Source organism: Hylobates moloch, unplaced genomic scaffold (assembly GCF_009828535.3).
Source record: "Hylobates moloch isolate HMO894 unplaced genomic scaffold, HMol_V3 SCAFFOLD_12, whole genome shotgun sequence".
Taxonomy (NCBI): Eukaryota; Metazoa; Chordata; class Mammalia; order Primates; family Hylobatidae; genus Hylobates; species Hylobates moloch.
This window is the reverse complement of record NW_026652287.1, coordinates 26,454,285-26,467,012: the sequence shown is the minus strand read 5'-3', so window position 1 is coordinate 26,467,012 and position 12,728 is coordinate 26,454,285. Positions and strand designations below refer to the sequence as shown.

Sequence of the window (12,728 nt, the reverse complement as noted above, 5' to 3'; positions counted from 1 at the left end):
TTTTTTAGTTTGGTTTTGGGAGGTTTTTTTTGTTTTTTGGGTTTTTTTTTTTTTTGAGACAGAGCTTCGCTCTTGTTGCCCAGGCTGGAGTGCAATGGCGCTGTCTCAGCTCGCTGCAACCTCTGCTTCCCAGGGGGTTCAAGCAATTCTCCTGCCTCAGCCTCCCAAGTAGTTGGGACTACAAGTGCAGACCACCATGCCCAGCTAATTTTTGTATTTTGAGTAGAGACAGGGTTTCGCCAAGTTGGCCAGGCTGGTCTCGAACTCCTGACCTCAAGTGATCCACCCACCTCGGCCTCCCAAAGTGCCGGGATTACAGGCATCAGCCACTGCGCCCTGAGGTTTTAAACCACTTGAACACTAGTGAAACTCAGCATGGAAGCATGTGTAAGAACAGAGCTTGATTTTAGCGCTGCAAATAGACTCTCCAGATTTGATTGAAATTGTTAAAACCTCTATCTATTAAAAATGTGGAGTGCTTTTAAAAATTGCCTATTAAAACTATAATAATATAGATTTCTTAGGTGTGTCATACCTGAGATGTTACAGAAAATCACATTACAGGAAAAGACTAATGGGCCATTTCAGAAATGGTTCAATAAAATAATTGTGACCATTTCAGAAAACATAGTTGTCATTGCTAAATTCATTAACCTTCTCTTCACTTCTCCACCCAGAAATAAGGCACATTTTTGGCCAGATGCTGACCAGAAAGTGCAAAACCATAGGATCAATTTGGTGGACCTTTGTGAACATAATTTGTACTGAAAGAATTGGATGGATTATATCCTGCTTGCCATAGACAATGGTTAGTCTATATCCCAGTCCACACTGCCTTCCCCTATGCCCCCAGCCAGAGTTTTCCTTTCTTTGCCATTTATTTCAGTGACAAAATCTGAGAAGCACTGTTTAGTTGAAAATTCCCAAGGGCATTTAAACATATCACCCACCAGCTTTCACCTTTTGTTCATTCTTGAACATAGGTAGGAGGAAAAATTGCATATGGCTTTACTCTGTGGATGATGGAATAGCATTGGGTAACCGAGTGTCATAAATTCTACCATGAGCAACCCTACCATTGAGGAATAGAATCATTCACTGTTAGAGCTGGAAAGAATCTTGTTCTAACCGCTTTCTTGTACAACTAAGAACAGTCCAGCTAGAGAGGTCATGTAATTACTTTACTATGTGACAAAACCAAGACAAGGACAGGGTCTCTTAATACCCTCTCCATTGTGCCTTCCACTCCACTCTGTGTCTTCCAAGAACCAGGTTGTGCTGAAGTCAGCAGAATGGCCTGATGACGGCAAAAGCCTTGGCTCAGGATGCTGAGTGTGATCAGGGACACCGAGCAAGCAGCGGCCGAGCTTTTTCTTTGCCTCTCTGCTGTGTCTGTTGTTTCCTTTACTTTTTCTACTTTTACATCATGCTGTAGCCCAGAGTTTACTTGTTGCAAATCAGACCAGTGTTGCAGGGAGAGCCCTGGATTTGAACCCTCACGGCACCACTCACCAGCTCTTACCTGACCTCTCGGGCTCTCTGTGTCCATTTCTTCATCTTCAAAATAGAGGTGACAGTTCTTCCTCCTTGGATTGTTGTGTGGATTAAGTAGCTCATGGTAGATGCTTCCTTCCCTTTGAAGAAGAAAGTTTGAGACAGTTAAAAAAAATTTTTTTTAAGACATCAGTGCTCTGGTTGTTCTTGCTCCAGATTAATGAGAAAAGGTTTCTTCTGTCAAAGTACCTATATATATACCCTCTTCTTAAACTCTTATTACAGCCTTTCTAAAGATTCATTGAAGCAGTTGTGTAATAGACATTTATTGAGTACCAGTTGTGTGCTAGGCAGGGTCACAGGTGCTGGAGCCACCGTGACAAAGGAGACAAAGTGCTTATCCTTGCAGAGTTACTTCTTGTGGGGAAGACAGGCAATAATCCAAGAGATAATAAATGTACACTATGGTACCAAAAGGGGCAAGTGCGCCAAAGGGTCAGATTGAGACAGGGCCAGAGTGACGATGACAGGTGGGAGGAGGACTTCTTTAGATGCAGTGTTCAGGGAAAGTCTCTCTGAGCAGGTGAAATGTTTGACAGAGCCATATAAGTACCTGGTGGGGGAGTGTTTCAGGCAAAGGAAACGGTAAGTCAGAGGCCCCAGGAGAGGAACAGGCTTGTTCCATTTGAGGAGTAATGAAGAGGCCAGTGTTGCTGGAGTAGAGTGACTGGCGGGACACGGGAATAGGAAACAGTGAGGTGTGCAGGAACTGGAGTATGTCTCACCATATGGCCATAATATAGAATGTTGGCACTACAGATTCCGAGTATGATGGGAAGCCATTGGTGAGTTCAGGACAGAAGAATGACCTATTGTGATTTACATTTTAGAAGGCGTCCCCCTGACTTTTTATGCAAAGAATAGATTGTTGAGGGATGAGAGTGGAAGCAGGGAGATTGATTACAAGATTATCTGTAGTAGCCGGATGCGATGGCTCACGCCTGTAATCCCAGCACTTTGGGAGGCCGAGGCGGGCGGATCGTGGGGTCAGGAGATCGAGACCATCCTGGCTAACACAGTGAAACCCCGTCTCTACTAAAAATACAAAAAATTAGCCGGGCGAGGTGGCGGGCGCCTGTAGTCCCAGCTACTCGGGAGGCTGAGGCAGGAGAATGGCGTGAACCCCGGGGGATGGAGCCTGCAGTGAGCCGAGATCGTGCCACTGCACTCCAGCCTGGGCGACAGCGAGACTCCATCTCAAAAAAAAAAAGAAGATTATCTGTGGTAGCCCAAGCAAGAAAGGATAGTGGCCTGACCAGGGAGGTCACCCTGAAAGAGGGATTATTCCATACACACTGTTTCCCAACCTGTTTAAATGTCTATTTCTTTGTAGAGCCATTTATCTTTGAATATAGCTGTGGTACTTTTCATGTTTTTAGAACTAGTCTTTTCATTCACTACAGACTGAAAATCATTCTTATCCAGTCAGTCATAAATGAGTAAGGACCTGCCAGTGATGGGTCCAAAGGCTGTCTCTTGTTAGCCCAAACTTAGTTTCTTAACCCACAACACTTGATCTTTCTTTCAGTGAGCCCTTAGAAGCATACATCTATTTCGGTCCCGTGTACTATCAGAAGCTGAAACACATGGTGCTGGATAAAATGCATGCCCGGGCCCGGGGCCCACGAGCCGTCCTTACCAGGTAAGAGAAAAGTACTTACAAAAAGAATTGATAATACAGTCAAGTCCACCTTGTATTTTCCAGATATGGCAAAAAGCAGACTCAACAAAGTTTCTGTTTTCCTGAGATGTCAAAATTTGGCAAGTTTGGCATTAAGAAAATTATATATGTATGATTAAAATGAAAAAGTAGCAGCCAATTAAATATTTCACAAGCGCAAGAGCAAACACACCATAGGTCTTGCCAGTGGACTCCTACCACAACTATTTACTGTGTAAATGTCTGCAAATATGGTCCTATTTATAAAGGTTCATATAGGAAGATGTGTATGTATATACCCACACACACATTGATATACCTGCATGTACCCATGTGTACACAGAAGACACATGCATGCATTGTTTGGTAGCATAAACCACAATTGGAGTTTTTTAAAACTAATGTTATTGAAGCATAAAGTACCTCCACTTGCAGACTTATTTGAGTAAGCTAGAGGAGGTTAGGGGCCACTTGTGCCCCATTCACAGGTGTACCCTCAATCCCAAGCACAATGTCTGTGTGTTAATGAATGGATAAATTTCTTGGGAAAGAGAATTACAGCTACTAAGTTTCACGTGTTCTTAGTGCTACTTTTTCCAGCTGGAGATGCATAGTCGAGGGCAGTGGTTCTCAGCCAGGGATGATTTTGCCTCCCAGGGGACATTTAACAACATCTGGAAACATTTTCAGATGTCCCAACTTGGGGCTGGGGAAGTAGCTACTGGCATCTAGTAGGGAGAGGCCAGGGATGCTGCAGGGACAGCCCCCTACAACAAAGAGTTACCCAGCTCAGTATGTCAGCAGTGCCGAGGTTGAGGAACCCTGGGCTAGGGGAGGGAACCCAGGCCTTGGAGTCAGATGGACAAGGCTGTGATCTCATCTCCACCTTTTCATTCCGTCACAAGCCTTGGACAGATCACTGATGACCACAGTCTGATGAAACGCTCAGCTTCAGCATTTCTCATATTTAAAGTGGAGACAATAGTACCTACTTAACAGGTGCCGGTGAATGTCAAGAGTGTGAATACAGAATGTGTACAGCGCCCATCCACAGGTGGTATCAGCAAGCATCCAGTTCCCTCCCCACTTTCACTGAGCACTGCCTGGATGTAACAATGTGGAGAGGGGGCAAGGATGAGGCAGCTCATGTTTGGGGTTCTATTTTTTTTTTAAGCCAAGGGAGAGGTGTAGATGACTCAATTCTTTGACCATTTAAAACTGAGCACATGCACATGTGTGTTGAAATGATAGACATGTAAGTGCTTAAAACTGCAAAGAGGGAAGAGTAGTTGAGATTCTCAAGACAATAATCACCTCAGCAATGGGACCGTAATTGGGTTAGATGTATTTCTTCCCTAAATGCTATCCCCTCCTAAACTTCCATTTCAGTTACAACATCCAAAAACTATTTCAGAGTAACATAAATGTCAAAGCAGTTATTTCCTATATTTTGCTTTGTTGTGTAGAAAAAGTTATTACTCTGGTAACTTTTGGCTCTTCCATATGAAGACTGCCTTAAGTGCATTTGTCTGTAGTCAGTTATCGTAGTTGGTTAAAATCCAAGTATTGGATTCTGTCCACATGTGGTCTGTCTACCTTTACCTTGTTCACTGACCTCAAGTGAAGGGAGCAACTACCCTTTTGTGTTTCTACCGGCAGATAAAAATGTATAGATGTGCTCAGTTATGAAGTTTCCACTATAATGTGTTTATTTAGACCTATTTGTAAGTTATTCATGTGTATATTTCCTTTCAACAAGTAATCTGCAACTTCTTTGATTCCACATTGAAACTCAACCATAATTTTAAAAATCTTAAAATTTCGGTATGTGTTGGCATACGCTGTGTTCACCTTAATTCTTTGGGAGACTGGCAGCAACAACAAAGATTAAAAGATGCTATGGAATACAGCAAACGAGGGGTGCATGGTCACCCTTGCTCAAAGTAGCCTGCCAGGGAGGCTTTAAGAAGCCTGCCAGGGAGCTTGCTTTTTTTTTCCCCCCAGATAATTTGTGTGATCCATACCTACATGACGTTGCCTAAATTGTTCAGATCCCCCTAATTTTAGCTACATCTCTGGGTCCTGGATTCTGAACTTTTAAAGTATTCTCAAGCCCAGCATATACATAAACCACAGGGAATCCATTCAAAAGGCTAACAGCTCTGGCCGCAACTACTGAAGGATCCAGGTTTCCCCCACAGTCTGTTCTGCTTAGTTTTTCTGCTTTTAAATAATAGAATACTGAGACTCTTTGAAAATACTTAAAGACATTGTTTCCTGATTTGAAAACTCTGCTGTCCGAATAATAATGATAGTGATGGTAATAGTAATGGTGTTTTCTGTGATTATATATTAATATGTTATTACATCATATGATATTATGCAATTATATATTCACTTAACCATAACAACCATCAATATTACATCTTTTCTCGATTGAGGCTCTTTGGGATAGGTGTGCTTATGCACTTTTACAAATGAGGCTGAGCAGCGTGTTCAAGGTCCCTGTCCAGTTATTGATTTGGATCCAGGTGAGCCCTGCTCCAAAGCCTCGTGCTCTCTGCCAGCATGTGATGCTGCCTCTTTGTTTAACAGAATAATAACACATTTGTCTAATAACTTGTTTCAAAGGCAACCCACTGAAGGACGGTCTCGTGATGGTGGCTTGCGTCTTGGGGAAATGGAACGTGACTGTTTAATCGGTTATGGAGCCAGTATGCTTTTGCTAGAGAGACTAATGATTTCAAGTGATGCCTTTGAGGTTGATGTCTGTGGGCAGTGTGGACTTCTGGGGTATTCTGGCTGGTAAGTGGATACCATATGTCTCCCATACCACACCCCTTACCTCTTAAATCACAGCTCAAGAATTGACCCTGGATCCTATCCACATATTCTCCAGCCTCTGTCTGTGATCACTAACATACCCTCCTTCATGCGTGTATTCCTGTCATTGGGGATACTCTGTGTACATGTCTCATTTGTCTACATCATGATCTACTTCCTAGACAACTAGAGGCTAAGCTCCCAAGGAGTACAAACTTTAATCTTCTTTTAAATATTCTCTCAGGTACTTTTTATAACGCTATTTGCCTGTGAAAATCCTAGCAGATGCATTGTCGGGTGTTAGAAACACAGTGTGTCAAAGAAACTCTTTAGGGAAGATTACATCGAATGCTTTCATTTGTAACTTCAGACCCAAAGAGCCAGGGATGCTGCCGCAAGTCTTATAGCAAATTGGTGACAGAGCCAAGAGCCAAGACCAAGACGACCTGGTACCCTACCCCCTTGTCTGTACTCTCTCTGCCGTGGCTAGCTGCTTCACACTTGTACTGTAGATTCTGTGAGGGCAGAAACCGGGTCTGTCTCAGTAATTTATTCAGCAAACATTTAGTAAGCGTCTGCTAAGTGTCAGACACTGTTCTAGGCCCCAGAAATGCAGCAGTGAACAAGACAGATGATGGCTGCTCCCAAGGAGCTTATCTTCTAGTTCATTCTGATTGCATCCTGTCATGTTTACCCTCATTTCTCCAGCCTGGGACCTGGTAGATGCTTCATAAAAAATACTGGTTGAATGATACCCTGCATTTGTAGGATTGCCAATAAGTAAATCATGTCATTTGTAAAGTTTATAATTTCTGTGTAGAGTTTCGTACACAAAGGTCCCCTTAAAAGATGATGCTAGATTTTTTTTGTTTTTGTGCAGTTGCACCACCTTTCCTATTTGTAATGATTCCACTCTGTCACCAAAGAACAAAAAGCTCGCTTAGGGTTATTCCTAAAACACTCCCGTAGGCAAGAGAATCCATAGTTCCCCAAAAGCGAGGGGTTTTTAATTTTGTTTTTGGTTTTTGTTGTTTCAAGACAGAGTCTCACTCTGTCACCCAGGCTGGAGTGCAGTGATATGATCTCGGCTTACTGCAGCCTCAACCTCCCAGGCTCAAGCGATCCTCTCACCTCAGTCCCCTGAGTAGCTGGGACTTCAGGCTCACACCACCACGACTGACTAACTTTTGTATGTTTTGTAGAGACAGGGTTTCACCATGTTGCCCAGGCTTGTCTCAAACTCCTGGGCTCAAGTGATCCCTCCCGAAGTGCTGGGATTTACAGGCATGAGCTACCACACCCAGCCAGAAGTGAGTTATTCACTTACTTTTCAATCAGAGGCAAGGTCCAACAAGATCTAAGGCAGAAGCTACAGAGCTTCCAGCCTCACCCCCTCATTGCCCCTCACCTGCCCTCCCCAGAGTGCCTTTTCTCTAGATAGGGGCCATCCCCAAGACATAGTTAGGCCCAAATAGCATTCATTGCTGGGGTTTGAGGAATTTGTGGGCCACCTTTTCCCCATTGAGTCCCCACCGTAGTTTCCTTCCAGACGGAGCCTCAACTTCTTGCCATCCTGAGCTACTAATTTCTAAGTTGAAAAAAGCGAATCACAAGTTGAACAAGTGCGCTTCTTAAAATGCAGTGTATCCCTTGCCAGATAAATGTCAAAACCTTTTAGCCAGTTATTTCATGATTTTGGTGTAGAAGACTCTTGTCTGTAAAGAGATGATTTCACTTTAAAAACTGACAGAAGAGGTGGCCATTTGCAGTTCATCTTTCATAAGGTTGCAGAGAAGAGGGGACATGATTCCAAGAATAAGCCTAGCTCTTTTTTATATGAATGAGATGGGGGTTTGCTTCAGTCCTGAGATGTCTATTTGTCTTTTGAAATGCATATTGAGCTTGCTTTTTATAGTCTGGGCTGTGCAACCAAAAAGAAAAAAAAAGAAAAGAAATCATGTGATAGGAAGATGCCTGGATCCTAGTTCCACTATGCTTAAATCTTCAAATTTGACACAAGGATTTTTAAATAATTTACTTCGAAAGGATGGTACAGAAGAATCACGTCATTAAAAATAGAGGTCATGGAACTTCAAAAAGAGTTTCCTCTTCTCTTCCTCCCCCTTGCATTCTTCCTCCCTCTCCCCACCCCCGGAGAAAAAAGAAAACAGGCAACCCGATTCACTTATGTGCTTTGAAAACCTTCCCCTCTCCGCCACTGGTTACCCAGGGAAGGTAATGTAAGCAAGAAGACCTGTAAGCAGCGATTGATCCTTCAACATTATTCTGCTAAATGTATATCTTCTTTCATGCTTCATTTCTGTCTCATTTAGAGAGCATCTGATGGCAGTGTCTGATTTTGAAGCGTATGTATTCAGTGTATATTGTATTTGAAATCCTTTGAAAGAGGACTAAATCAGGTTATACAGTTTGAGGGTCTTTACTGTAATTAAACAGACCTCAATATATACTGTATGTCTGATTTTGAGTGGCCTACTTATACCCTTGTTGCCAACACAAAAAAATCCTAATCCGTTCTAGTAGTCTAGCCGCCGCCTCGGGTGCTGCTTTCTGGCCGAGGAGCGTAATGATGCTGTCATTTTTCCCATCATTACCTGATGATGTGTGCTGGGTTGAGTGGGAGGGAGCATGGGCGTCGTTGGAGGAAGTCGCTCTTTAATGAGCGGCACAATGGAGGCTAGGTAATTAGAGCAGTTTGGAACCTTGAAACTGGCCTTTTGTCAGGGATTTGCACATTAGTGAGGCATTGCTATGGGGATGTTTACAGCACGGCTGTTGTTCTACAGAAGACACTAAGGGCATAAGTCACAAAAGAGAGGTCCAAAAGGAAGATTTCAGGAAAAAGAAAATGCCTATTAAGATAATTAGCTCATAGAGGATGTTTCACTGGACAGTCATTTCTCGTGTGAAGCCACAGCCTCCCCTTTTTGCTACCTTTGCCCTAAAAAAATCCATTCATTTTATTGTGGTTCATGTCAAGTTTCTACCTTTGCAAATTGTTCAGATACAAGGTAAGGTAAGGTTTTATACACACACACGCACATTGGAACATTTTAAATGATGGAGAGGTATTTAATAATAGAGAAGATTAAAGGGCTTTCTGGAATATGAATCAGTACATATGGAAATTTAAAATAGATTAGCTTGGATCAGAGTCATTGGGTAATGTACTAGTCAGGAGAAGAAGCGAAAAGTTACCCCCATTAAATGCATTTCCCCAATTTAATGAAAGCATGAACATGATTCCTAGATAAATTACGTCAACCCAAGCACATTAAAAACATAATTTTTGAACTCGAATGCATTAAATAGGTCTTTAGATAATCTTTTAAGAAAAAGTAACTCACCAAGTTTATATTTGTACTGTTAACGGATCTAATACAGGTTAAGCACCCTGCGTCCCCTCGTCATAACATCAATTGTGCATTTGTGAGGGTTAGTCTTCTCCCATTCTCCTCCTCAGGAAACTCTGTCTGCATAGTTACCACGTGCACATTCTCAGTCTCAGTTCTTGCTTTTCTTTTCTAAAATAATACAAGCTTTATTTTACGGATTGCAAAAATGATCCCTGCTCATTGTAAAACATTCAAAAGTTACCACAAATATAAAGCGAGTCACATTAATTCCCACCACACAGAGATGACCACTATTAACATTTTGGTGACTCTTTCAAGATTCTGATAAGGGCAGAAAAATACAAATATACACACAAAAAAACTTAAAATTTTACATATGATTTTGGGGGCTCCATACACTTACAAAACCTGTTTGAGGGCCCCCTTGGGACCATGCTGATTAACAAACTGCTTTTTTCACTTCACAGTTTGTCCTGGACACCTTCCATTTCAATAAATGTGCGTCCACAACAGCAGGTCTAATGGCTTCACAGTCTTCTTCTATCTAAATGTCCCAGTGGACATTTGCGTAGTCTCACCTTACACTGTTATAAATAGTGTGGCTGTCAACATTCTTGTGCACATACCTTTGCCACTTTTAGGATTACAAAATCAAAGAATATGCACATTTACAGTTTTTACACACACTGTGTTACTACCCTCCAGAATGGCCAATCCTTTGTTCACTAAGGAATCCCCCTGCAATTTCTGGTCAGCACCACATCTTCCAAGCCTCAGTTGCTATTCTTCATTTTCCCCCTCTTTAACTGTGAGGACCTAGTTTTCTACCTGTTAAGAGTCAGGAGTTGTGCTGGATACCTACTGTCCTAGCTGCTTCGAACCCTTGAGGAGTAGGGTAAGGTCCTATTTTGGTCTGAAACCTGAAAGAATAATTCACTTTCTCCCCAGGGACCCTTCTACAGTTTAGCCATTGATTAAGAACTAAGTTCAGTTTACCAGCTCTTCCGGAAAGAAGAGAAAATAAAGTCCTAATTGGAACATGAGGCAAATTGGTTATGAACATGGGATGTCGTTGTTAGGGTTAAGTGGGAACATATATGCACATGCGCACATACACACATTTCTTAGTTTTGCACAAGGGACAACATGTTGTAAGTATAATTCCTTCCAATACTCATAGAAATAACCAAGCCTGAAGAGCACTAGAAAAGTTACCATTTGATTGAATACCACTGTCCTATTCAAAAGTCTTGTCTTTTCCATCAGACTTTACGTATCTTGATGACAGAAACCAAGTTATAAATGTTGAGCGCCTTGCCTAGAATAATATACTGCTAGTATAGTAGATGCTTATCAAATACATGGAGATCGATTGAATTGGTTTAAAACTCTTTAAACAATGAAAAAAATTTAAATCTGAGTAAATTTCACAATGGTTCAGATTTCTGGAGCTCTTTCAAAACAGTATATAGGCAAATGTTTTACATTTTATGGAGAAAGGGCTAGATGTGTGGTAACAACTGACTCAACTTGCATGCTTTAAACACTGGAGGGAATGGTATTTGTTTCATTTTTTCTTTTGCTTCCTTGGATATTTCTTTTTTTCTGGGCACATATGTACTTATATGATAGTGCAACTGAACACTTAGGAATAGAAAGATAATTTGATAGAATGATAACAGAACTTTATAGAGACCATTCTCACTTCCTACCTGGAGGCCTTTGTTTCCGAGTTGCTGTCTGTCTTAACACTTACTGACTTGGGTTTCAGGTGCCATTACTGCAAGTCATCCTGCCACGTGTCTTCCCTCCGTATTCCATATGCCTGCAAGCTGCTCTTCCAGGAACTACAGTCTATGAACATTATCCCCAGGTTAAAACTGTCCAAGTACAATGAATGAGGATGGAAAAAATGATTATTAAAGAGAACAAGCGATACATCCAATGCAACGGAAAGCAGAAGGGATTTAGGACTACTTCTCCTCCTGTGAAGAATTCCCTTGCGTATTCGCTCTCTAAAACAAACAAACAAAAAAATGGAGAGGCTTTTTATATACTATAAGACTGGCTAAACAACGTTGGTCAGTGTGCCTCGAGCCATGGGAGAGATGCTGACTATGTGGACTGCAAGGCAGCTTGATTCACAGAAGGATGTGACCTAAAGGATAAATATTAACTATTACTTATGTGCTGATATCTTGACATTCACTCATTAGAAGACCTTACTCCTTCAAGAGAATGTTAGGGGTCAAATCTACCATATCTTCTGACTAACAATATTCAAGATTCTTCTGAAACTTGGAGGATGTGAAGAATCCATTTGATCTGGTCAGCCTGGCTTTTGTTGTGGTGGCTGGCTCTGATAAATTTTCCCAACAATTAAATCTTGCCTTTACACACCCAAACTTTGTAATTTTAGTCTTGGTGAAATATAATTAATTTGTTCCTACCTTGTCAAGCAAGAATGTCGTCTTCCCTTATGGACTCAATTGCTATTATTTTGAACCTCCGTGATCGTACCATGCCATACTATTCATTAAATATCTGAATCCAGCCCCGTGGCTGCTTTGTCATGCTCTGTCCCTTCCATGCCTGCTAGGATGCTAGCTGTCCATTTCCTTTTTAATCTGACAGGCTTCCTTACTCATTTCTAATTTGTCCTCAACTGCTGCCCTGAAGCCAGATAAACATTTGTGTTAAGGATTGTTTGTAAAATCAGAGTCAGAAACACTTTGAGTAATGGCCTAGGGCTTCATCCCACTGAAGATGTTCAACAGAGTATTAATAGGTATTATATACCAACAAGAATCAAGCTCCTATGTCAAACTAAGGTTGAGGAACTGGGGGTAACCAAGTTAAACATTCCACAGGACTGTTTCAAAGCCCTTAAAGATCCCAAGTTAATGTGTACTGGGTTTCAAAAGAGGGATGTTCCAGGGACCCAGGCTAGCCATTGACTTGAGAACTCAACCTCACTTCTTTTTCTTCACAAAAAATTTCTAACACACGTAGGTGTAACAGTCATAGAGGTATCAGTGAAAGCAGAATGAAGGACACTGCAGGCGAGCAGGCCTTCCTCGCCCTCATGGCAGGGACACAATAGGTATTCTTTTTTCTTTTTTTTCTTTTGAGACAAGGTCTCACTCTGTCACCCAGGCTGGAGTGCAGTGGCAAGATCACGGCTCACCTCAGCCTCAACCTCCCAGGCTCAGGCTATCCTCCCACCTCAGCCTCCTGAGTTGTTGAGACTACAGGCGCATGCCACCACACCCAGCTAATTTTTGTATTTTTGGTAGAGACGGAGTTTCACATGT

General features: G+C 41.9%; 1 protein-coding gene across 2 annotated transcripts in view; it reads left to right on the top strand.

Moving 5' to 3' along the window:
* Positions 1 to 12,062, top strand: part of POLR3B (RNA polymerase III subunit B) — a 148,560-nt gene extending 136,498 nt beyond the window's left edge. The window contains exons 26-28 of one of the 2 annotated variants that reach the window (XM_032168802.2): positions 3,083 to 3,196; positions 5,846 to 6,019; positions 11,186 to 12,062. In XM_032168802.2, the coding sequence (XP_032024693.1) occupies positions 3,083 to 3,196; positions 5,846 to 6,019; positions 11,186 to 11,315 (418 nt within the window). In that variant the 3' untranslated portion in view covers positions 11,316 to 12,062. The remainder of the gene's footprint in view (positions 1 to 3,082; positions 3,197 to 5,845; positions 6,020 to 11,185) is intronic. The other variant, XM_058425560.1, reaches the window with a different exon arrangement.
* Positions 12,063 to 12,728: the final 666 nt, after the last annotated feature.